The sequence below is a fragment of the Anser anser genome (assembly GCF_964211835.1).
Source record: "Anser anser genome assembly, chromosome: 6".
NCBI lineage: Eukaryota > Metazoa > Chordata > Aves > Anseriformes > Anatidae > Anser > Anser anser.
Window position 1 is genome coordinate 764952 of NC_139726.1, and position 25027 is coordinate 789978.

At 52.1% G+C, this 25027-nt stretch overlaps 2 protein-coding genes across 2 annotated transcripts; both read left to right on the forward strand.

The window, feature by feature from the left end:
• Positions 1 to 842: 842 nt before the first annotated feature.
• CYTIP (cytohesin 1 interacting protein) lies at positions 843 to 14556 on the forward strand. Its single transcript, XM_083841757.1, has 8 exons — positions 843 to 1143; positions 3573 to 3622; positions 3821 to 3875; positions 6102 to 6204; positions 6339 to 6432; positions 6740 to 6809; positions 9987 to 10053; positions 10748 to 14556. Exons 1-8 carry the CDS (start codon positions 871 to 873, stop codon positions 11218 to 11220), a joined length of 1185 nt encoding a protein of 394 aa, XP_083697883.1. The 5' UTR covers positions 843 to 870; the 3' UTR covers positions 11221 to 14556.
• On the forward strand, positions 11231 to 23244 carry ERMN (ermin). Its single transcript, XM_083841766.1, has 5 exons — positions 11231 to 12910; positions 16167 to 16535; positions 17001 to 19788; positions 20117 to 20203; positions 22388 to 23244. The coding sequence occupies exons 3-5, from the start codon at positions 19542 to 19544 to the stop codon at positions 22801 to 22803; spliced, it is 750 nt and encodes a 249-aa protein (XP_083697892.1). The 5' UTR covers positions 11231 to 12910; positions 16167 to 16535; positions 17001 to 19541; the 3' UTR covers positions 22804 to 23244.
• The last annotated feature ends 1783 nt before the right edge of the window (positions 23245 to 25027 follow it).

The following is a 25027-nucleotide window of genomic DNA, read 5'->3' on the forward strand; positions in this document are numbered from 1 at the left end:
TGTGCAAAACTTGAATTTAAAGCTACTGCACCATGTTCTGGCAGGGGCAGGCATTGCCAAGGTGCCCATTCTACCTTGCTCCAGGGCGGACCGGCAGCACTGCCCCACGCGGCACCCTGCTGGGGCATCGTCACAAGGCGTGCGCAAGGAGGGGTGCGGGCATTGCCCCCTTTTTGCTCAGTGTGCAGAGCCTTGCAGGCACGGTGCTTCTGCTGCTGCCCATCGGTTCACCCGCACGCAGCTCCCGTGGCTCTGCCTCGGCCCCCAGCCAGCACCGTCACAGCCAGTGAGGAGCGGTGGCAAGGAGAGCTTCTGGCCGCACTCATCCTGGCTCCGTGCTTGTCCCTTGGTTCTGGGGCAGCACCTCATGTCCCTGTCCTCTGACCCCGTGCTTATGTTGTTGTTTGCTCACAAACCCTCTCTCCTTGTCAGCGCTCTGCTGACAACGTTATGGAGCAAGAGCAGAGCAATGGTTTCAGCTTCTACTTTCAGGCTGTGGCCTTCAGTTCTTGCTTCTCTCCCTGTGGCTGGAAAGTCACACATCGACACGGCTGTCCAGAAAAAATATTATTTTCCTGTCTCTGCCCAAAGGTAATTTGAGCAAAGCAAGGGATGCCGAGCAAGTGAAAGAATGAGCAAGCTGAATTCAAGCAAGTGTCTAAAGCAAACAGTTGTTTAAGGACAAATTATTGCAGAAAGTAGAAGCTGTTCAGTGAAAATTATTACTGTGTGCAGGAATGGAAAAATTAAGCAGATTTCTGTAGTTGCCAAGCCTAGTTCTTAACTCTTTTGTGAGCACAAAACATGCTGAGCAGCCCTGGTGATCTGCAAGAAGAGATTTATGTAATGTGCACCTAAACCACAAGTCACATGGCCCGCTTTCCGTTTTCATACTTGTTGATCGCTCAGAGAGCGTATCTGAGCTCCCTCGGACATGCCAGCATTCAGCAATGCCTCTTTAGGCACCCTTCCGCTGGCATGTCTTTAAGAAAGCTCATTCAGCAAAACCATAACGCCACCGCCGTGGGCTTCGGCGTGGGGCCGGCGTGCGCGTCCCACGGGGAGCCGGGGCCGCAGATGGACAGCAGGCGGCTGCAGCACCTGGCCAGCACGGTGGGCACGCTGCCGCGGGGCCGCAAGCAGGTAGGGCACCTCGCAGCCCGGCCGCAGCCCTGGGGGCACGAGCTGGGCTGCCACCGCCCTGGGGTTTGCTGCGCGGTCTCCCTGTGCTGGAGTGGTTGCCGCGGGCCGAAGGGGATTTGGGGCTGTAATGAAATCTTGCCTGCAGTGACCTTGCAGGGTGCTCTTGCAAGGAGATGTGGGAGGAGGCTGCCCACAGGCGCCTGGGGGCCAGAAGAGCTTCTGCATCTGGTACCCTGCCCAGGCTGCCTTTCTTCTCCATTTGCAGCTGTGCTGCAAGGCACAGAGGCTCCTGCTACTGGGGGTACCCTTAAATTTGGGTTTGCTTCGGCATGGTGGCCTGTCTGGGCTTTCCTTTGTTCTGCATCTCTGGCAGGAAGCTCATGTATCGTGAGCTGCTTCCTCCCAGACTTTGGAGTATTTTGCTATGACTATTGTAGCTACTTTGGCTGTCTATTTCACTGTGTTTTTCGTGCAGAACAGTAAAATTCTGTAGTTTCCAACCAGAGTCGAAAAAAACTCTTTTGCTGCTGCTGCAAATTGCCAGCTGAGCAATTCTAGCTTGTCTATTTGTCTAGTGTGAATACGCTTAAATAGAAAGCGCTTGTAACACATAATTTCAAAGTATTATCAGAAAACCGGAACACAATGTCTGTACACTTAAGGCTTTGCTTTGCGCAGTAACAGAAACGCACTCCATCCATCTCGTTGTGCAAGCCTGGGAAGATAAAGGAGAGCCAGAACCAGACAAATGCTGGGAACGCTGTCAGTGCATTGGTTCAGCCACCACCAGCAGTGACAGGAGCACTTTGCGTGGCGATTGCTCCAGATGTAGAGATAAACAAATGATAATGGCCGTGACACCACTGTGTGTGTGTTAAAGATAAATTACAGCACGTACATCAGGCATGGGAACTGCTCTGCACAGACCTCGCCTAGTGGGGCTGAGCAGCCCAGGTTTACGCCTGCAGTGAACTCTCCCACCTTACGCACAGTTTATTATTACAATGTCACCTCTCCTTCCTCTCCTTTTCTCTCTCCAAGTAAATGCATATTTATGAAATGGAGGTTTTATAGGTGGTCTTACAGTGGCATGACTTTATGCCATTGAAGCTTGGGATGTTTTATATATCGATAAAGTAATTCCTTATTTGTTGTTCACTAAAAGTGAAAGGAAGAATTAATATTTAGCACTGATCTTTTTTTTTTTTCTCCAGGCCTCTTTAGTCATGGGTCTGCCTTGCCTGGAGCAGGGATGCCAGGTGCTTGTTGCCATGGCCATGCATCAGCTTGGAAATGCTATGTGGCCACCACTAGAAACTGCTGAGAGCTGGCTGCAGTTTTCTTAGCGTGTGTGTGTGCTTTCTGCTTTTTCTCATAGGTGTTAAGCTTATAAATGCCCACAGATTTTTTAGGGGAAAGGTGTGAAAGAAAGGTGAAGTCTTAGCCTAACAGAAACGTGATTTAGGCACCATATAGGTAATCGTTACAGTTTTAATGAAGTGATGGCAATCCCTGGCTTTTAATCTTGGAGCCTCACTCTTTTAGAGTTAATGTGATGGGAGATCCATCTCTGAAGCCCTACTGAATGCAGCGTTTCTCTTTAGTGGTTGTGCCTCTTGTTCTTCCAGTTTCTACTGTCTTGAGTAGTTACACTGATTTTTTTTTTTCAAATAAATGTGGAACTGGCACTGCAGTACTGTCTCCCAGTGAGGATACCTCGATCTTCACTGGAGGAGAACAACTGAATCAATATTATTATGTGCTAAGAGTACCTGTTTTTTTGTGTGTGTGTTTTTATTTTTATTTTTTATTTTTTTTTTTACTCTGTAATGTTAGCACCACAGTAGTGTTTCATTTTGCATTTAGAAGGTTGGAGAAAATGCAACAGCTCATTTTTCCAGGGTTTAATTTCCAACATAATAAATGAATTCCTTGAACTATGGCCTCATGCAGGCGAGTGCCGTGCTTTGCACCAGAACGTGCTGTGGCCACCTGCGCCTCGCCGAGCTTGCTGCTAGCATTGAAAAGAGCTCTGAGGGCGGTGCTGAGCGCTCTTGCAGTCCTGCACTTGGCTCTGCCTGACGCTCTGAGCATTTATGCTCGCGTTTGACTGACGGCAGTTTTCTATTTTAAAGTGCAAGCTTTCATCTGAAGTTGTGCCCCGTTTGCTCACAGTTTCGTCGTGCCGCATGTGTGGCCGTTTCAGGAAGCCTCCAGTGGCTGTGCAAAGTGGGGAGATGCTTCTCCTGCCCCCGATTTTGTCCCGGGGCAGGGCTGCGGCCCCTGGGCTCCTGAGCCCTGCCCATGGTGACTGGTGCAAGCTCAGCACGGCTCCGCGCCCTGCGCCTCCTCCAAAGCACCTGCTTTAGAGAGTGCCCCACGGAACTGCGAACCTCCTGACCCTTTTCCTCTCCCATTTCTGGTTCCAGCTCGCTTTAACCAGATCCAGCTCCTTGGGCGACTCCTCCAGGCCACAGAGGTAGGAAGATTCCCTTCTGTAACAGCCACGGCCACTCGCGTGCGCTGGGAGAAGCGCAGCCGGCCAGGCTGGGGCCCGGGGAGCGAGGCGTGCTGGTTCCCCTGCCAGCGCGGAGCGGGGCAGCGACGGGGACAGGACCCTGCTAGAAAGGGCGTGCACCCCGGGGGCTGTGTGTAATTCTGAGTGTTTTTCTTACAGACACCTTGTTGCTATATTCAAAGATGACAAAGAGACGTTTGGGTTTGAAATACAGGTAAGCCTTAAATGACGAGTCAATTCATTTAAAAATAAAATCTGGTGCAAACTCTTAAGTGTCACATCCTCCAAATTATGTTAATAGAGCAGTGATGCAGAAATGGGGTGCATTTCTGATGTTTTTTCATAGCGAAGGTCGCAGATAAGAGTTTCTGACCTGCCAGAAGTCAGAGCGCTGAGAGCAGGAGAAACCTCAAGTAACATGTTCTTTCCTCCCTAGCTGAATATTTTTCAGAGAATTTTGTATGGAAATATTTTTATATAAAAAGAGAGAGATCAAACAGCTCTTTTCCTAAAAAACACCTTGTGCTTGCTGTACAAGGCAGTGTGGTTACTGCCTCGGGGCACAACTGAGGGTGTGAAATAAACCACATGGGAACATCTGCAGAGCATATGAACAACGCATTTTGAAGCACCCTCAAGGAAGCATTAGGCATCTCAGCCGAGCCACACGCCTCTTCTGTGAGAGCAGGAGCTGTTCTGTCCCGGCGGTGCATGAGAACACCTCCCACGCTGCCCCTTTGGTCTCATTTACTGCTGCTGCAGCGCATCTTCAGAGCACTTGCCTTTATCTACACACAAAGGGAAAATACTAACTTCAGTGAAATGAGTGCATTAGGAAAAACCTAACTTTTTAAGCTTTGATTTTCTGAATGATGAATGTGGAAGTGTTCAGCTCAGTAGAGAGCTTTCAGAAGTGAAGATAATTGAGTCAATTATTGGGCTTTTGTATAAATTGTCAGGGTGGATTTTCATTATACGTGACATTCTGGTTAAAATTAATTGTTCTTGGCATATTTCTTCCTGAACGTACATTCGGTGCAAGCATTTCACTAGAAAGTCCAGGCTCTGAAAAGACAGCATCTGTCTGGTACTAAAAATAATCCATTATTTAGAAGTTGCAGTTCCATTACTATAATTTAAATTTAAGCAAACCAGAATAAGATGATGTGAAACTCTAGGTCCACCATCTGCAGGGAATTTATGAGAATTACAGTGGTGGCTGAGTGCCAGAGTTTCTCGCGAGCTGCTGCTTCTACTAGTACTTCCCACTCGTGAACTGGAGTCTGGAGGCGAGATGGATGCAGTATGGGTCTGTACGTGCCCAGATGTTTGCAGGAAGGCACTCTGAGTCCCATGTCTCTCCCCGCTCTGCAGCCACCTAAAACCTAGGTATCTACTCCAAAATAATTGGCCTGCTGTATTTGCTGTATTGCATGTGAAGGCCTTCAAAATCCTCGTGTTTCTCATGGTGTCCTTAGTTTAACTGAAAGTTTTACTGTTGGTCTAAGTCTGAAAGCACTGAATTGGTGTAATTTGGCCTGATAAACTCTGAACTCATTCCAGTCTTCATTCCATGTGGACCGAGAAATTTGAGAATCTAACATGACTTCTTATATCTAGGGTAGATTTGGCTGTCATAGGTTTTCAGGAACTTCAGCTTCAGTATTAAAATTTGGTAGAGGATGTGGCTGAATAGTGATATTTGCATGTAACTAAAAAGACATTTCCTGTCATGATAAGACTTGCTCGGGTTACATCTCTTAGTTTAGCATTTTTCTAAATGAATGTCAGAGTTGATAATCAGATGATGGATTTTGCTTACAGTTATTTAACATACATATAAATGTATAAGTCAAAAATATAAAGCACTTTTTAAGGGGAGGGAGGGACATATGTAGATAATGAGTTTAAGAGACCAGAAGAGCAAAGGTAGGTTAATCTTTTCAGTTGTTATTGTTGACTGGTCTGTCTGGCAACACTTGGCTTAATGTGGCATTCACAATGAGGAGGAGTCAATCATTTGAAAAGCCAAGGCCATGCCCTGCCATGTTGTGACTGGGAACATGAAATATCCTTCCAGTTGTAGGGCAAACCAGAAAGCAATTTGCATCCCTGCTAATAGATGTTCTTGACTGAAGTCACTGAGTTTTTGATAATGAATAATCAACTTGCTTTAAAACTAGATTTTGCAAAAACGATGTACAGTCATTTGTCAGGTGCCTACTGTTCTCTAATCATAAGAAAGCTATTTCTAATCGTTAAGTTGCAACATTTTAGTGCTCACACTTCTACGATCATATAATCTGCTCAACACAGACTTACCATTTTAGAAAGGTGTAAAAAGACTATGAAAACAAATTAGGCTGTATGACAGTATCTTAAGTATTAAATTGTTATCATGACTTTAATATTGGTAATACTGTTGCTTTGTTACTTACAGACTATTAGATTTCCAAACCAAAATGATTACTCCTTGGAGGTATGCACTTGTGTCTGCAAAATCCAAGAAGAAAGTCCTGCTCATTTATCTGGCCTTCAAATTGGTAACTATTAGCGTTTTTTTCCCACTATGGGTGGCCCTATTTTGCTTTTTATCCCCATTAGTTTTATTTTAGAGAAAGTGGAAGGGATACGTCTGCTGAAGATGCTCATTACAGCCTCTGCTTATCTCTAACAGGTGATATCCTTGCCAATATCAACGGAGTGAACACTGATGGGTTTAGTCACAAGCAAATAGTAGACTTGATAAAGTCTTCGGGGAACTATTTGAGGTAGGCATCTGTCCTCCAGAGTGTTTTGAGTTTAATAGTCTGTCCCACTGGAAACCAGGAAACCTTCTTGTGCTAACCAGCAGCCCCATGCTGTCTCAGACGCGTAGGACTGTAACGTGCGTGTCTCTTGCCCGCACCGTGTGTTTGCCCATCTGGCACCAACACCACTGCTGCTGAAGTCAGCTGTTGAGGAGAGGTGACAGCACGCGGGGCCTCCCCTGTCCTGCGTGCATCCCCTCCCCGAGGACACCGCGGCACCACGTGCTGCTGTGGGGCCGCCGGTACCCAAAGCGCCTCTTCCTTCCAGGCTGGAGACTGTCAACGGGGCCATGTACCTGAGGAAGATGGAGCTCGAGACCAAGCTGCAGCTGCTGAAGGTAACGCAGTGAGCCGCTTCTCTGCTGCGCAAAGCAGAGGGCTGTTGTGGGGCCGTTGCTCGTGGGGGTGGCCGGGTGGCGTGGCAGGGGGATGGCACCCGCGTGTCCTCCGTGCTGGCACCGCCAGCCACGGCACCTCCGAGGGTGGTGCTGCAGCTGCCAGGTCCCACGGGCGCACGGGGACGGACGGTGCCAGGACTGCCTGGACTGAGCGCGCTGCGGCACCACGCAGGCCATGGCACCGCGGTGCTGGCTGAGGCAGTCACGCCACGACCGCCCTGGAGGTCTGGTTCCTCCTAACATCCCAGCAACTCACACACCTCCAGCACTGGGGGTCCTCCCTGAGTCCCTGGGCATTTTCTGAATGGGTTCAAGTGCTCTCCCTGCCTGGGGTGCTGAGCTTCTCCAGCTCTTTCCCTGCCCTGGTTTAGGGAAGAAAAAAATGTTCATCTTGACAGCATTTCATAGCCTTGTTTTGAATTAGGTCAAATGATGAAAAAATTATATATAAAAAAAAAAAAGTCTGATAGCTTCGACCTCTTCTTAAATTTTGTCAGACTAAAAATTAACTAGTACTCTAAGTAAACAGTTAAGTTTAAACAACATTTTGAAAATGTCAAAACATTATGCGTAGAAATATTGGAGTATTCTTTCCCCCCTAAAATATCAAATTGTAAGATTGATGAGGAACCTTGATCTGATTGGCACTGAATTTATGAGAATATAGCACAGGGCACGGTAGCTTGGTATATGACTTTTATGATGTAGATAATGCAATGGCTACGTGGGGACTGTACAGCGAGGATACAACGAGGAAGGATGAGGCCCTTCAGTACTCATTAAACTAAGATGGGCTATGGAGGATGCTTCTGGAGATATCTGGGCTGGGTTTAGGTGCTACTGCCCCACAGCTGGCTGTTATTTTCTCTCTGAAGGAGGTAAAATTAATCATGGGCTGTGAGATGCTCTCAGCTTTAGGGTGATGGGGGACAAAGGACTGCTGGCAATACTCAAACCTGGTCTGGACCACCAGGAGGTAGGGACACCTTTGTTAGCCCGGAGGGCTGCTCGGTGTCTGGGTGCAGAGCTGCGCTGTGGCACGCGTGGTGCAGGAGGCAGGCAGGGGCTGCCAGCTGCAGCAGGCGGGGCAGGATGCAGGGGGCAGTGCCGCAGGTCCAGGTGCAGTGCTGGGCTCATGGGGAGCGCTGTGACCACATCCCCTGTGCCCAGGGCTGGCGGGAGCCACGGCAGCAAGCAGGGATGCTGAGACCACCTGGCTGGACACCAAGTCTGGAGAGAGTGGGGAACATGCCAGAGACTTCATCTCTGTGCCCGTGCGAGGGGGGCACCAGGCTGTGTGGGCTGTCACAGGCGCCACCACAGAGCATTCGCCTGCCAGCCTGACGGAGCTGCCCCGCTGAAACCTCTGAGGGGTACCGGCACTAAGAGGACCTGCTGCAACACCCGGGGCAGTTTGCGAGGACAAAGTGCTGGCTGAAGCGGAGGCACTGCTCTGGCAGTGGCGGCAGTGCCAGCCCTGGTTTGTGCCGTGGTGCTCCCAGTCCCGCTCAGCCCCGCTGCTGCCGCCCGCCTGCTGGTCCCAGCCCCACCGCCGTGAGAAGCCGCCCGGGCTTCTCCCTTAGGCAGCTTCACGAAATAATGGCACAGTCACAAGACACAGGCTGCCCCTCCCACCCCCCATTCAGAGAATTTATAAAACCCAAATCTGCTGTGATATTCTCTGCTTTCAGGTTTTAGAAAACAGTTGTTTCCCAGAAGTGCCAAATCTCTGCAATGAGAGTTCTTGCAGTGCAGAATTTGGGTGTGGGCCTGGCCCTTGCGTGATCAGGAGAGTGGCGGCAGTGGAAAGAACCTAATTTTGGTTGTGACTGTGTCTGATGTCTCACCACGGGATGTGTTCAGCAGCTGGGAGCCATGTAACCGCAGCCAGGGAGCAGCGTGCTGGTGGGTGCCGTCGCAGGGCTGGGCCGCTCCACCAGCACGCCCTGCGTAAAGGTGCTCAGCAGCTGGGCCGAACGGGCAGCTGGCAGCAGCGAGTAGGTACATGTGCCATGTGCCAGTTAATGAGCTGCTAATGAGGCCTAATTAGACGGGAGAAACCATCATTAGGAGGTTGCTTTGCTTGGGTCCCAAAGGGGTGAAGAACGTCTTTGGACAACTCCCCAGCACCTCTGGCCCACAGCGGGGGCATCGCGGTGCTGGGTGCGGGCACCGCCAGCCCTGCTCTGCCGCCGTGGTCACCCAGAGGCAGGTGGGGAGCACGGCGGTGTCTCAGGCCCTCCTCGACAGCGGTCATTGCTCCTGTGTTGCAGGGGAGGCTGTCTGGGTGCTGGATGGGTGGCGGTGCTTTACCCTTGGGATGGTGTGTGTGTGCTTGATTGGTTTTTCTGAAGTGTGGAGCAGGGGAGAAATGTGCAAGGAGTAGCAAGATGGCCCACACAAGCTTAGCCTGGGCAGTTTGCATGTATAAATATGACTTGTCAGGGTGCCTAGCTGCGTGTTTGAGGTGCACCGAGTTCATGCAGGTCGCTGAGGAAGCACCTGCTCCAGGCAGAGGTTAACCTGCCTGGTTTTGAATCAGTTATGCAGCGTTTTATTTTCTTTATCTAAAGATCATCTGCAACAGAGGAAAAAAATTAAGTGTTGCTCATTGTTAGGATGGTATGTCAGCACTTGCAGGCTGTAAGGACAGTCGGGGTGATGTGTTCCCAACTGCAGGATCAGGGCATCGCTGGCTGCGATGTGCCTGTGTTGCTGGCAGAGCCAGGAGCAAGGGACACGGGGCCCTGGTAGCAGCCAGCCGGCTCTGGGCTGCCGCAGGTTTCTGACAGAGGTCGGCAGTGCCGCCCCCCTGAGAAACTGGTTTCTAGTTTTGCTGTCCGAATGCATGCTGCATGCTCTCCAGATTTCAGCCTTCTACTTTTGCAAATCTCATATGTGAAGCGCCTCGGCCAGAGCGCTCAGGGCATGAGGGCAGTTGTGCTTTGTGGGGGAAGTTTGCGAAACTCCAGGACAACTGTTGTCATGCTGGTGAGACGAGGGCACACAGCTGCTTCCCGTAGGTGAAGCGTACTGCCTGAGAACCCTCTCTTCTGCAGTGTTTTAAACCTCTGTGGAAGTGTGTGAATGACAGGTAGCCCTCTTTATCCTTCACAGAAAACTCTGCAGCAGAAATGGGTGGAGTTCCGCTCTTTGCACTTACGGGAACAGCGCTTGCTGCATGGTAAGTCGTCTTTTCCGGGTCGGAAACCACAGCACTGCTGAGACCTTCTGTGGAAACTCGGGCTGATCACTAGCAAGCATTCCTTTAACCTGATTTTCATTTGCTTGCTTTTTCCCCTGTTAATGAGGGCATGGGGCTGGCCCATGGGAAAGCCTTTTTTTCAGTGTCTAATGAATTTGGATGCTGCTTTGCTGATGTAGACTAAAGGCTCTTTTGCATGAGTTCTAGGAAATGAGTTCATGTGGGTTGCAAAGTTTCTTTTCCATTCTCTTTTTCTGGACTTAAAAACAAACAAACAAAGCCCTCCCCTTATTTACAGGTTGCCCTGGGAGCAACTTTGGTTCTGCATTTCGGGGCAAGGCAGGGGTAGAGAGCCCCACACAGCTGGGAAATGCGGGGTGAGAAGGGATGCTGGGCGCGATCCTCCCCCGTTCCCTCGTGGCGCAGAAACACCACCGCACCCCTCAGGTCGCCCCGGCTGGGAGGGCGGAGGGGAAGGGTGAAACCCATGAGAGACACAGCTGATGGCCTCGGCTGAACAGAGGGACAGGAATGGCCATGCTGACCTCCCTGCAGCGCTGTTTTGGGACAGCTGCTGCAGAGCCCGAGGCCATCCCTGCTTGCATAGGCTTCCAGCTCTCTGGCCTTGAGCAGATGCCTTTGAATAATGCTCCTCCTTGACCTCTGCTTCCAGGAGAGGTGAATGACAATGCTCTGCTGGACACGCTGGAGCTGGAAGAGGCCAACTTATTTGGTGGCTGTGGCACACCGGGACCTGTCTCTCCGATCAAGCCTCGCTTCTCCAGTGAGAGCAGCTCCCGAAGCCGGCTGAGCTCCATGACTGTGGACAGTGAGGACAGCTTCTACCAGAGCAGCGCCTTCGATGATTCTGCTGCAGAGAGCCTGAGCCGCCAGTCCAGCATCGATGACGAGTGCTTCTTCCCCAGGGACGGCGACGGCGTGGCCGGGAGGTCCTCCCTGCGCAGGAACCGCAGCATCAGCCTGGCCAGCAGCGGGTCCATGTCCCCCCTCTGGGAGGGAAGCGGCTGCTCGAGTAGCTTTGGGACACTCCCACGGAAGAGCAGGAGATCAAGCGTACGAAAGCATCTTCTGAAATTCATCCCAGGCCTTCACCGGGCGCTGGAAGAGGAAGAAAGTCGGGTCTGACACGGCGTGTGCTGTCCATGAAGTCTGGGGCTCTGCTCAGGAGCCCGCAGCAGGGCCAGGGAACATGCGCGGCAGCTCACCTGGAGGCTTGCAGCAGGTCAAACTCAAGGCTGCATTTGTTCCTCTCCTCACACAACCTTATGGTGGGACTGATGGTATTTAAAATGCTCTGGGGTTTTTAATTATTTTAATTTTAATTTTTAATCAGAGTGCACTGTGGACTTCTTCATTAACATGAAAAACGACTAACTCCGAGATGTGAAGAACCTTTGCAGAACTTCCTCAGCATACTTTAGTGTTAATAATGTTTTTTAATTGAATGCAAGATTTATAGCTATTTATTTCCTGTTACTGAAGTCAGGGTCCTCAAAGGTGTCTAATAAAGCAAGCGCTTCCACTAAAGTCAGTGACAAAGTCCCGTTAGAAACAGGATGGAGCCCGGAGCTTACGGCAGACCCCAGGGGAGATGTTCTGAGATGAAAACTGGCTGGTGACAATGACCAAATCCGCGAAGGGTACGGTGGGGCTCTGTGGAGCCCTGTCAAAGCCACAGAGCTTTTTTGTGCAATTCCTATCATGCTTGCTAGAAACAGCATGCTCTGTGCTGTGTCAGCTCAGTGACAGGTCATTTCAGTGCCGGGTGTCGTCACCATCACCCCTTGAGATTACTGCGGTCAAATCAGCTTACTGGATTTTTAGCAGGTTGGAGAAAATGCTCGTCAGCATGCAGTGATCTAAGCACACAGTTTGAGTTAATTTGACCTCTTTAAGGTGAGCGGAGCAGAGGATCTCCCCCAGGGACGACCGAGGCTGGCTCTGGTGGGGGTGCAGGCAGGCGCTGGCCGGGGGGCTCCCTGCGGGCTGTGCTTGGTGCCTGCCCACGCTCGCCTGGGCCGGAGGCAGAGACTGCAGGCAGTGAGGGCTCACTTGACAGCTCGTATGAGGTGCTATAATAAATATGGAGATAAATGTGAAGAAACAGAGAACTTTTGTTTTCCTCTCAGGCAACACAGAAATAGGCTGTTAGGTCAGAGCAAGCAGCCTAATTGTGTTTTCCAGGTACAACTGGAAGAATTTTAAATGTAATTTAAATGCCTTGTGTGCCTCGTTTGTCTGTTGACCGAGAAGAATGTGCAGCTGTTCGCAATTCAGATATTGCTGTGGCAGGATTTCCTGGTCTTTTCAGAAACCTCAGACTGAAACCGATAGCTTTCCGTGGAGACGAACCCCAGATAAAAACAGCCTGTCCCGGTACTCCTGCAATCGATAAACACTGCTCCGCGGGCTGCTGGAGGCCTGGCGGGGAGCCCCCGAGGGAGGCACAGCCCCGGCAGCTGGGCATGGAGCTGGGCCTGGGGCTGATCCTCGTCAGACGGGTGGGCTGGGGCCTGGAGTCGCCGTGAGTCTCACTGGAGCTCATTTCTGGACACCGGGTTTTTGGCTTGTGAGCTGTTGCCTCAAGAAACAGCTTCGCTTTGCCAGTCATGGCGGCAGAGAGAAGAAAGAAAAGCAGAGATTATTTCCACGGGGACAACTTGGAGTTAAAGGCAGATGTACGGGTGTCCAAGTGAAAGCAACCGTGGCCACAGTAACCAGAAAATCTGGCGAAGGTTGATTAATACCCCAAAGAGAACAAAGAGATCCGACACTTAAAAAGAGACATTAAACTCAGTCATGTTTTTGCAATTTGGTAAGGCAAATGTTATTATTTTGTAACTCATGCCAAGTAACATGCCTAACTTATTAGTGGAAATATGTCTAACTTAGCTAATCTGTTTACTTATTCTTACTAAGTTATGCCTGAGCTAACTGTACCTGCAGTTTTGTGTCTGTATCAGAGTCTGAATGAAATGCTTGAAATACTTATATTTCAACAGGGTCAAGATTCTTCCTTGGTGCATAGCGTTGCTAAGAAACAGACTAGGAATTCCTTAGATGTGTTAATTTTCACTTGCAAGTAAATGTATGTTGTTATTTGCTGGACTTCCTGGGAAACACAGGCATCAGCAAAGGGCCCTTGCGAGGTCAAACCGAGAGAGGCAAATGCTCAGAGACCCGCACAGAACAGTATCTTACATGGTTACTCTGCTTTTACCCTAAGCCTAGGATACTGTTTGAGGTCTTTATCAGACCTCAAAGAAAGGGAAGAGAGCTGCCCAGAGCCTGCGTGCCTGCAGAGCCGGGGTGCTTCCAGCTGCCCGTCGCCGTGAGCCGCTGGCGGGTCCTGCTCTGCCACAGCAGAGCACACCTCTGTCCGTCTGGCCCAGGACTCGGGGCCCTGGCTGTCGTAGGCATTTGTGTCTGAAGAAGCAAATATTCCTAGTCTTGGTTGTATGAACGGAGGCTGAAGATTCGCCCACCTGTGCTACAGACGCTTTTTCGTGGGGGTGAAAATCAGTGCCTGCTCAAAGTCAGGCCAGAGCCCTTCGCCTAGAGCGGGGCTGGCTGGACTCTGCGGGCTGACAGCAGTGCAGCAGCCAGGCTGGGTGTGCTTCACCTTCTGCCTCCTGCAACTGCTCAGAAATGAGCTCTGCATTAACGCTGCCTCCTGCCTTGGTTGCAGCTGGTTTATAAAGACTGCAATGGCAGAGGCGGGGGCTGGATAGGGTGCGCTGCTCTCGTGCATCCTTCTCCTCATCTTATATAAAAGGTATTTACAATGCTGTATGGACTCTGCTCCCTAGGGCTGCATCTCTGGTGGAAATGAGGGCAGCTGTATGGCCCAGAGCAGTGACTCCTTTTGGTATGGAAAGTTAGTTTGCCTTATCTTGGGAGATACGTGCCTGCTTTTAGCATTGGGAAGGCCCAGTGAGCCTGGGCACCCAACAAGCGTAAGAAAGGCAGTTAGATAAATGATGCTATTCTAGTGGTGGTGAGAGGACACTCGGGTTGCTACAACATGATGTGTGACCGCAACACGGTGTTTTGAGGGCCATGAGCTGCGCGGCTGATCAAAAACAGGATGTGGGCGATCGGCAAGCTCTGTGGGGCTCTGCAGTGTGGCTGGAGATCAAAGGTGCCACAGCCTCTTGAGGGGAAGAAGAAACACACAGGCAAACTAAAGAGAGAGCAAAAAGAAGGAGAAAGCTTCTAGAACTGCATTGCTTCTTGCAGGGAGCAGCTGGGAGCAATTCCTGCTGTGCTCCCGGGACGTGCACGGGGATGCTGCAGTGGCATGGGCTGGGTCTGTGGCGAGGCCAGGGCCAGCACGCCCAGGGGCATGGGGCAGCACGTGCTGGCTGGGGAGCGTGCGGCGCTGCAAGCCTTTGTGCCAGCCGCAGCTCCTGGGGACGTGCTGGCTCTGAGCACGGCGCTTATGGGGCTGCCTGGTTTCCTGAGAGCCAGGGGACTGACTTTTCTTCTCCCCCGTGGATAAAGGGGACAATCCGAGCTGACAACAGAAAGAATCAAAGAGTCACAGAATCAGAATAACGTGAGTTGGAAGGCACCCGCAAGGATCATCGAGTCCAGCTCCTGGTCCACACGGCACCACCCCAAAATCAAACCTGTGTCTGAGGGCGTTGTCCAAATGCTTCTTGAACTCTAGCAGGCTCCCTGGGGAACCTGTTCCAGTGCCCAGCCACCCTCTCGGTGAAGAATCACAGAATGGTTTGGGTTGGAAGGGACCTTAAAGACCATCTAGTTCCAGCCCCCTGCCAACCTCCCACCAGACCAGGTTGCTCAGAGCCCCATCCAACCTGGCCTTGAACACTTCCAGGGATGGGGCATCCTCAGCTTCCCTGGGCAGCCTGTGCCAGTGCCTCATCACCCTCTGAGTGAAGAATTTCTCCCTTATATCTAATCTAAATCTCCCCTCTTTTAGTCTAAAGTCTGCCCTGCCCGGTGCCCGGGTCAGAGTGACCCTGAGCCCCGGATCGTGCATAAACCACAGGAAGGACAAGGTCACGTTATCAGCCCCTGGTTTAGCAGTAAATGGGCAGAAGTCCTGCCTGAGGTGATGGTGATGGGAGCGAGCATGCGGTGGCATTTCCAGCAGCAGGGCTGGCACAGCGCCTCCGCGCCCCGCACTGCCCGTGCTGCGGTGCTAAGGGGGGAGCCGGCGGGAGCGGGGCGCAGCGAAGTTCCCTCTGGTTACATGGGTTGGTGTCTGCTGCTCAGGCAATGGCTGTTGTCAGCTCAGTGTGGTTTTCCAAGGGCCTGGCAGTGCCTCGTCTGCTGCTCCTCAGACCTGTTCACCTCTTCCACGCTCCTGCAGCTCTCCAGTCAACCGTGCCCCTTTTTAGTGACCTTCCCAATTTGCAGTTACTGTGCTCGGCTCTCTTGGCCTGTAATTCATATTGCTGAAGCTTTTTCTACAAAGCCATGAAGCGCATTCTGGCTTCTGCTGGGAAAATTTCAAGTGCAGTGGAAAAGCATGCTGGCTTCAAGGCTGTATTGCCCTACAAAAACTCACCCCTCGCAGATTACAGGTCCAGTCCTGGAAGCTACTGACAGATGTGAGGCTTTTGCATTTCCCTGTCTCAGACTCGAGTTTCTGCATGCCCTTGGTTTTGTTCCATTTCAGTTCTGCTTGGGGCAGGCACCTCTCGTTTCGGTGGCCAGTTCACTGTTTTTCAGGGATGGCTGCATTTCTTCTGCCTTCGTGCATGTGGTTCTGCTCTGGTAATTTCTGCTTTCAGACCAGACATTTCCTTTCTCGTGCAGCTGTTTTAGAAGTGTTCCGTAGCAGCTGGTGGCACCTAGCTCTTGTAGCAGTGAGAAGATCACGGGACGTGCTTATGTTCCTGCCTGCCTCTGCAACTCAAATAGCAAGCACGCCTTGCACATGCATAAAGCCAAGAATTCATTGTTAATATCACTCAATTCTTAACACTGTAATCTGATGTAATTATTCATCTGGACCCAACTGACACAAAAAGAAGTAGGGTGTCTGCTATGTGTGGTGCCTTTAGCATGTTAGATACTAATTCCTGTTCTCTTTGCAGCCCCTAAGGCCAGCTCTGCCCATCTCCTTTCTTTGGCTGACTGTGGGTGAGCTGTGCACAGCCATGGGGTCTCCACCTGTGCCCATGCATCCCCTGCACCCCTCTGCGTCGTGCCCCATGCCCGCTGCATTCCCCAGCGCTGCCGCACGTGTCTCAGCACCGCACCGCGTGCCTGCTTGTTCCTGCTAGGTGCACAACCTGCGGCCGGGCTGGGCCAGGAAAGCTAAGGCAGCACCCGGGGCTGCTGCCGGCAATGTGGGACTGCCCTGAGCAAGTGGGGACAGACCTGATGGAAGTGGCCGGGACCACAAGGCAGCGTGGCACCAGACAGTGTTCTGCCTCGGGGGATCTGCAGCTGGAACAGCTTTGGTAAGGTTCGCCTTGTTCATTCAAAAATATTTTTCTTAAAAGGTTAAAGAGGCAGAAATGTGATGACTTCCGTTTTGTGCAAATGAAATGTTTGTGTAGCCTCGAAACATGTTTTTGCCTGGCTCTATTTATAAAGAGCTGCCAGCGGTGGGAGGAACCTGCAGCTGCTTCTCCCTTGTGTCCAGCTCCAACTCCGCCTGCGTGAAAATCGGCTGGGACCGCACCGGTGCCTGAGCAGCGCCGGGCCCTTGGCCACCGTGGCAGCCCGGGGACAGGGACGGGGATGGGGACGGGGATGGGGACGGGGATGGGGCGGGCAGCTCCTTGCTGCTGGCGTGGCTCTGGCACGGGACCTGTGCCGGCGGTGCCTGTGGCCAGGTGGGATGCTCTCCCACCGTCAGCCACCGCTTCGGTCTCTTCTTACCGGGCTTCCCAGAAAGCAAGCAGCAGTGGTCTGTTTTTCAGGGTGTCAGCACTTGAACTACTCTGCTTGTGCCCATGACCTGCAGGTAGTGTGCCCCTGCTTTGCCACTCCTGAACGCATTCCTGTTTGGAAGAGAGGCAAAGAGCTGCTCCTCCTACGGCGTCCCCTCTGGCGCTGAGCGGCAGGAGGCAGCCTCATCCAGCCCCGAGGACAGCACGCACACGAGGACAGCACGCACGCGTGTGCCTTCTCACACAGCTCGGCTGGGGACGACTCACACGTTTACGTTTCCTTTCATCCCTTGGTGGGGTGGCAAGTTAGGATTTTGAAATCTTCTGTGGGAGAGGAATCCCAAGATACTTTTTTCATAAACGTAAGGTATTTATCTAGCTGACAAAATGGAAATGCCTCGCTGCAGGTTGTTGAAAGGATGCACAGCGCTCGGTCTCTGGGTGAACCTCTCCTGGTTTGTGCAGCTGCGGGACACTGGTCTCCAGAGCCACCCTGCCCTGTCCTTTGGGTGGCACTGCATCCCCAGCGGTGAAGCTGGGCTACGCAGCTTCTGCTGTGGACCTGCTACAGAGACCTGCTACGGTGCACGTGTTCCTCCCAGGCTGGGAGGTGGGGACACTGCTGCTCCTAGGAATGTGTGACTGGAGCAGAAACGGGGGGGTAGGCGATTAATGATAGATGAGCCTAAAGAACCCTGCAAATACCCTGCAGCACCTGCTTCTTAATATTTCTGATATGAATTTGAGTTACTGTGGCCCTAATGAGGCTCACTTACTTTCAAATTCCTGCTGTGCTCTGGTGTCTCTGCAATCACAGGTGCTACTTACAAAATTTTAGAAAAAAGGAGGACTTGTTGAATGGAAACTTCCTTCTTAAAAGGTCACTCGGAAAATGGTTTAGAATAGATTCATGCAAATGGAGCTTCAACCACGAGCCGCTAATTTGGGACGTTGTGAATGGGTGAGAGCTGATTGTGTCACCAATAGATGGCACCAGGAAGTATCTCAACATGTTCCCGGAGCTTTTTGCAACAGGAAGAAAGGCAGGTGCTGGGCAGAGGTGGACAGGACCTGTCCCTGTCCTGCCCCCACCGGGATCGGGGGACAGCTCGGCTCCCAGGGGCCGCCCCGACCCGTGGGACCCCGCGCTGCTCGTGCTCACAGCCCTGCCTCCCGCACGCTGTGGATCAGCCTTGCTGCTCCCCTTGGCAGCGCGGTGCTGAGGTGCTGAGGTGCCTCCCAGCCGCCAGACCTTTCTCAATGGTGTTTCCAGACCACGGGAACCCTAGGGACAGGACCTGGCAAATAAGGAATCACATGCAAGGGCTCTTCAGATTATTTCAGGGCTGTGGAAATAGCTTGGGAAGAACAGAAAATGATCTTTCTGCCCTCCAGCTGTCAGCCTGTGCCACGTACCCACCCCTCTCCTCATGAGGGCACCTGCAACTGGGCGCTGCCAACTGCTTCCAAATGTCATCATCCATTTGTCTTGGACAAAGTTTTCCAACCAAGGATCGATTTTTTAAATCAATTACACCAAACTCGTTTACAGCACAGTGAAAAGTTGTTGATTAAAAGATGCAAACTCACAGATGAACAAGAACAGTCAAAGCGTTTTGGCTCTGTTTCTAATCAAGGTCTGATCTCAACAAGAGGATTTCCAAATCCCAAAGCCCAAAGATGTCAAAAATGTTGTATTGTATGAAAACAAAACATCATTCAGAGCAGGCGATTACGTTCTTATGTAAACCTGGCTTCATTCGGCAGAGTTGAGATGAGTTCAGCTGTGGTCAGGAAATGGCCAGCGCTGTTCACGCGACCCTCGCACCCCGGCTAGCTTGTAGGTCCGTCTGCTGGTTCACGACGTGTTTATCTTTTGCCTTGCCCCTTTCACGTTCCTTTAAGGAGCATTTCAGCTGCCGCGGCCCAAAGCTGCCTCCCGGAGGCACGTTACATTCTGCAGGCACTGGGCATCACGCAGGATGTGCCCGGGCCCAGCCGTGGGCCACACGTGCCCCTCAAACCACGCTGGCAGCGCGAATTGAGGCCCTTGTCCGGCCGCAGCCCATGGGGCTTACGGGGCAGGAACCGGGGGCTGCGTTAAGCCGGTTACACGGCGGTGGCAGGAGCGAGGTCACCCTCCGCGGATTAGGAGGCGAGAACAGTCGGTGCTCCTGTCGCAGGGGGAAGCACAAAGGGCCGTTGTGTGCAGGATACAAAATCCCTGTGTATTACCGCGGGCTGACATGCTGAAAGACCCGCTCTACATGCCAGCACAAAAGCTGCCTTGCTTCAGATTGTTTGTTTATGTAAATTTCAGCGGCGCATCTAATTGTGAGGCCGGAGCAGCCCGAGCGCCGGGCGAGGTGCTGATTGGGCCCCGGTGGCGGTGCCGGCGGACGAGCCCCCGCCAGCCCGTGGCTGTCACCGCCGGCCCCGTCTCGCCGCCGCACCACAGAGGGGACACGCGGTGACCGCGAGGACACCCCCGGAGCAGCGGCTCAGCCCGCGAGCGGAGCGGGACGGGGCCGGCAGGTGCACGGCCTGAGTGCCCCGGGCACGGTGCTCAGCATGAGCGAGGACGTGCCGGTGGTGCCCAGCATGCCCGAGTGCAACGGGAGCGTGGTTCCTGAGAAGGGACCGCTCCAGGTCATTGGCATCATCAATGACATCGCGAGGTCTGTCGGGACGGGGCCCTACACGAATGCAGACACCAGCCCTGATGCGCCGCTCGCAAAAGGAAATCAGGAGGAAAGTAGAAACTCGCTGGTGGAGGACAGTGTGTGTGGAGATTTTGACGGAGAGAAGCAACGCGAAGGTAAAGTATGATGCTGCCTTTATTTGAGTATTTGGACAGAAAAGCCTCTGTTTTATGTATAGCCTTATGAATAATGGCATGTATTATGTGTGTTATTCAGAACTCCAAAGCTACAGTTAGTAGTAACAACGGCTCAGAATAATGGAGGGTCGGGGACAGATTTGAGCTAGAGGTTACAGAGGCTGAAATGAAAAGTATATGACCAAAGAAAAAAAGCAATTTTTTCACTTTGCTCTAGAATTCTGCTGCCAATCTGCAGCCATTAAAACCTAATTATTGGCACTAACTGCCCCATAAGTACATTTCTCATGCTTTATATTTCCTAAAGAAAAGCAAGAGGAAAATGATGCGACGCTACAGCAGGGATCAGTTGATCTCCAGGACACAGGAACCGGTGGCCAGGAGTCAGAGGAAGGTAATGAAGAATGCCGTGTGATGTGACTTGTTCTTCTGAGGCATAGCAATGAGTAGCCTTCAGAGATGATATTATACAGATGTTAATCTTTTTCAAATTCATTCAAACCCTCGTGCTGCAGAGGAGGGTGACTCACTCCCATCTGTAGGATCGCAGCAGCTGCTGCCTCTCCTCCCGCGGTCTGTGCATGACACCTTTACTGTGGGGTCGAAGCACCCTGGGGCCTTGACACACGGGGTCTCCAGCCCTCCTGTCAGGATGGGAGATGCTTCGTCTTCTGCTCCATGCAGGATAACGTTTACCTGCTGATTTGTTGGATGGCTGTAAGTCTGAATTTTGCATCCTCAGAACCCAAACTCTTTCCTTCACAATTTATGACGTGTCTAAAATGCCCTGATCCCTAAGTAACTACCAGAAAATTGCTGTTCCTGTGTCCTTCCACTCGCACCTGGGTGGAAACAGAAAAGCATGCTCCAGCCAAGCCTGCCCCCCCCTGCCCCTGCACAGAGCAGGGCTGGGGGCACGGCACGCTCTCTGTCTCTGTGGGTACGCCAAAATACAGTCAGTGTCTATCAGCATATTTAGTTATATCATGTGAAAGGTCACTGAAAAAGGAGGAGTATTTTATGGCCTTGGGGACAGACCTGCATACTGATGGTGCAGGGTGAAGTCCTCTTGAAGATTTGGGACATCCTCTTAGATGTCCCAAATGCCAGAGGGATGCTCTCGGGCCACAGCCATCCCGCATCTCTCCCTCCATTGGCGCACCCACCAGGCTGCGATAAGCTGGTGTGTCTATATGTCAGCTGCCGCATAAATATTGAACCTCTCCTCATGGAAGAGCAGATTAACAACTCAGAGGAGTTGTCGTGGTGCTGGCAAAGCTTAAAGTCATTTGAACAGAGCTATAAAAGATATATGGTCGTGCCTTGTAAACAGAAACTGGTGCTGCTTTGATTAAGAAAAGAAAAAAAAATGTATGAACATTTGTCCTGGGCAAAATAATATTTCCTAGCAACTGCATGGGCTTTGAGGAGGTGAATCATGATGGTGGCTTTCCCACTCGGAGCTGACATCTACACTCCAGCTGTGCTGCTTTACAAGTGCACAATAAAACCTATTAAACGATCTTGCACAGCCCCCCATCCATCTCAGCCACAAGCACTTTATCTCTAAATTGCAGGCAGCTTTTTAGTACCTAACCAATTTAGTCTAATTAATACTCAGGACTCCACAGGCAAAATGTTGAATAGACTGTTTGTTGTGACACTGGAGCAGAGATGTGCCAAACAGGACAAATACCAGATAGCCATCCAAGTGTCGCCCGCCACCTCTGAAGCAGGGACGTGCGTGTGCCCATGTCCCTGGGAAGGCTGCGGTGGGGTCCCCGCCCCACGGCCACGCAGACGGGTGCAGGCGGGTGAGCTGCAGCTCGGGGTGCCACCCGTGACACCGCAGCCTGCCTGGGGGCTGTAGCTCTGGTCCCAGCTGGGGTGGGTGGGAGCAGCTCGTCCTGCCGAACCTTCCCGTGGGGCCGAACGTCCTGACTGGGGCGTCAGGGGTGCTAGCAGCAGCCAGGAGGTGGCACAGGGTATGGAGCGGGTTATGAAACACCTGAGCAACACCTCTGATGCCCTTCCAGAACAGGGAGTTCAGCTGATGGAAACGTCAGGGGCTGGTACCTGCCCAGGCCAATAACCAAAGAGCTTTGGGACTGCCCTTCCTTCCAAAGTAGTGAAACGGCTCATGCGGAGGCACTGTAGCAGGGCCCCACATGGGGGTACGTGTCAGCTGAGCTCTAGGAGGGTGAGCAGAGATGCAGTGCATGCAGACAGACGCGACGCCTCTGGTCCTGGGGCGCAGGAGCGGCACGTTGCACGGCCCGCAGGTCCGCACCGCCTCTCGTTAACAGGGGGCTGCAGGGAGGGCTCCCAGGAAGGTGGTACAGGAGGGGCGGTCACTAAAAAATGCAGGGGCAGGTGGCCGTGAACGACGTGGCTGTGAGCGTGCGAAGCCTTGCGGAGACAGGGGCGGGCACGGTGGGATTCAGCCCGGAGATGTCGCACGCCCAACGCGGGCGGCCTCTGGAGGGGTGAGGCGGGAGGAGCGGTGCCAGGCAGCAGGCGGGCGGCACGGGGCGTGCAGGCGGGCAGCCCCCACCCGCACACCTCTGTGTTGCTGCAGGGCCGGGCGGCGGGCAGCCAGCGCTGGGGACAGCGGCCGGCCCCAGCGGGGAGGTGGCGGGGACCCCCGCGGGCACCGCCGAGCAGAGAGGGAACGATGCTGAGGAGGAGGAGGAGGAGGAGGTGGAAGAAGAAGAGGAGGACACCGAGGAGGACGAAGTGCAGGTGATAGAGATGCAGGAGACCAGCGAGGCGTCCCGTCGGCAGCAGCAAGAGAGCGGCAAGGAGGTATCGCCCCCCACCAGCCCCGGCTGCAACGCCCAGGCGGAGAAAGCTGGGGAGCAGCCCAGCCTGGGGAAAAAAAATGACATCTCCAGACACAGCTACTCCCGGTACAACACCATCTCCTACCGGAAGATTAGGAAAGGAAATACCAAACAAAGAATTGATGAATTTGAATCCATGATGCACTTATAAACTGAGGTGGAGAATTGCTTACTGAGACAACAGTTCACTTTGGTTTTTGTCTCCCTCCCCCCGCCCCCCGACATATTTCTTCATGCAACATGAAGTCACCGCTTTTTGGCTTTTTGTATGATTTCATAAAACATTGTGAAAATGTTAACTTCTGTGCTTCACTTTGCCAGCAGGCAGAGGCATCCGTAGAACAGGAGAATAATCAGTTCACTAAGTGTAATACCATTTGATTTGAAGTTTACCCTTTATTTTCTATCCTTTTTTTTTTTTTTTGTAACCATATTCAAACTCTGGTATGTCTGGAATGAGCTGGGGCTTCTGTAGCTGCAGGCACACAGGTGATCCATGCCAGCAGCCGTGCTGGTAACGAGTGGGCAGTGCAGCTGTCCCAGTGGCGCTGGGCAGCACAGGGTGAATAATAAACGCCACGACTGTTTGCAACTGCAGCGCGCTCCTTTGCTGTCTGTCCTTGCTGCCATCCGGTGCCTCTCGTGCTGTGCTAGAAACCACCATACGCGTTTTCAGCTCCACGTTGTGCTGGTGGGACGGAGGGCTGGCTGCATTCCTGGGTAAGTGCAGCGGGCAGGAATTAAGCAAGCTCTCACCCGAGAAGGCAGTAAGTCTGCTGTGGCTGTCGGAAGGCCGGGGCAGTTCTGGTGCTGCATGGGTGCCGCGCGGTGCAGCGCGGACACACACTGGTGCAGCTCACGCATGCCACCTGGGCATCCAATAAAACCGGCTGGCACCAGAAATCTGTTCTCCTGAATGCCAGCAGTTTGGATGGTGAGTTTTTGCTTTCATACATTTCTTCTCAATTTCCAGGGTAAGTTTAGATGCAAAATTTAAAGACTTTTTTCAAGGCAGGGCAGATTTTTATCACGATTTATTTTTGTCATCTGAACACAGCCTTTCTCCATTTTGAAAAATCTTTGCGTAACTACAGTGCTGTTCATTTAGTCTCTTTCAAACTGTTTTACAGAAAGCTTTGTCTTGAGTTGGAACTAAGCTTTGCAGATGTCATCCCAGAAAGAACTGGGGAAAGTTGAGAGAAGCTGAAAAGGGAGAGGAGGTAAGAATGGGGGTTAGGCTGTGACTTCAACTGCAGGCCTCCTTTAGCCACAATTGCTTTTTTAAACTATTAGTTTTACATTTCCAGCAGCACTGAATATTGCTTTGATTTTTTTTTTTTTTTGTTCCACATAAAGGCAATTATTTATTGGCAACGTCAAAATAATAAATGGCAATTCTGTATTGTACAAACAAAACACAGTCCTCATTGTACTATTCAGAATTGTTTATTTGCTCTTTGGCTCGCAAAAATTCAGAGGTTTGCTTGTATAAACTTATACTGCCAGTTTGTTCGCCTGCTCTCCAACAGCTGCCCCGCACCCCCACCCACTTCTGCTCTCAGCGATTCCTGTAAGGATGACGACACGTTTCTCCTAACGATTAGATTGTTACTGGGCTGTCTGGGAGAGACGGGGCGCGCCGACAGCTCCCCATGACCTGCCGACGGTCACCTCCCGGCACACAGCCCGGCCTGCAGCGAGGCCAGCTCTGCTCGCCGGGACAACAGGCCAGTTGCAGATGTGCTCAGCCGCAGTTACAGAGTGTAATGGGGAAGAAAACGGCAAAGACCCCAGGTGAAACAAAAACCTGAGGGTAAGGCTGATGCCTGGATGTGTATGGCACGGGGAGGTGCATGCAGGTGTCTGCAGGAGGAGCAGTGGGGGCTTGGGTGGAAGACAGGGGCAGCTGTAGCACAAAAGGCAGACGTCTCTGGAGTTACCGTGTCTGTCCCTGCCGGTCTGCAACATCGGCTTGCGCTCCTGGAGCCAGCCAGCGCACCGCTCCCCGCGCTGCCAGGGCCGTGCATGGTGGGGACGCTTGCTGTGCTGACTGTAGGGTCAGGCTCCAGCTGAGCATGGCCTCCCACTGAGGCTTGGATGAGTTTTTTGCTTCTGTGGAAAGCAAATTCGATCATCTGAGAGCAATGACCCCCCTCTCCTGCTTGGCTTGGTGGCTGGAAAGTAAAATGTAAACTCTGGGGATGCTCTGAGGGCCTCTTCTACAGACAGACCTCCTGCCAAACCCTCAGGGGAGCTGGAAAACGGAAATCAAGGGGCACACAGCAGCGAGTGAGCAGTACTGAGCTGAATGCTCTCCCATGGGTGCTGCCACCCAGCCCACCCCAGGGCACAGCACAGAGCAGGGGCTGCTTCTG

What these genes read in the sequence shown, in the direction of transcription:
- CYTIP (XM_083841757.1), top strand. Translation starts at nt 871, where the DNA reads ATGGCCCGCTTTCCGTTTTCATACTTGTTGATCGCTCAGAGAGCGTAT. An exon ending in GACTCCTCCAGGCCACAGAG is followed by an intron (nt 3,623 to 3,820) that starts GTAGGAAGATTC and finishes TTTTTCTTACAG; the next exon opens with ACACCTTGTTGCTATATTCA. An exon ending in GGAACAGCGCTTGCTGCATG is followed by an intron (nt 10,054 to 10,747) that starts GTAAGTCGTCTT and finishes CTCTGCTTCCAG; the next exon opens with GAGAGGTGAATGACAATGCT.
- ERMN (XM_083841766.1), top strand. Translation starts at nt 19,542, where the DNA reads ATGAGCGAGGACGTGCCGGTGGTGCCCAGCATGCCCGAGTGCAACGGG. An exon ending in CGGAGAGAAGCAACGCGAAG is followed by an intron (nt 19,789 to 20,116) that starts GTAAAGTATGAT and finishes TATTTCCTAAAG; the next exon opens with AAAAGCAAGAGGAAAATGAT. An exon ending in TGGCCAGGAGTCAGAGGAAG is followed by an intron (nt 20,204 to 22,387) that starts GTAATGAAGAAT and finishes GTGTTGCTGCAG; the next exon opens with GGCCGGGCGGCGGGCAGCCA.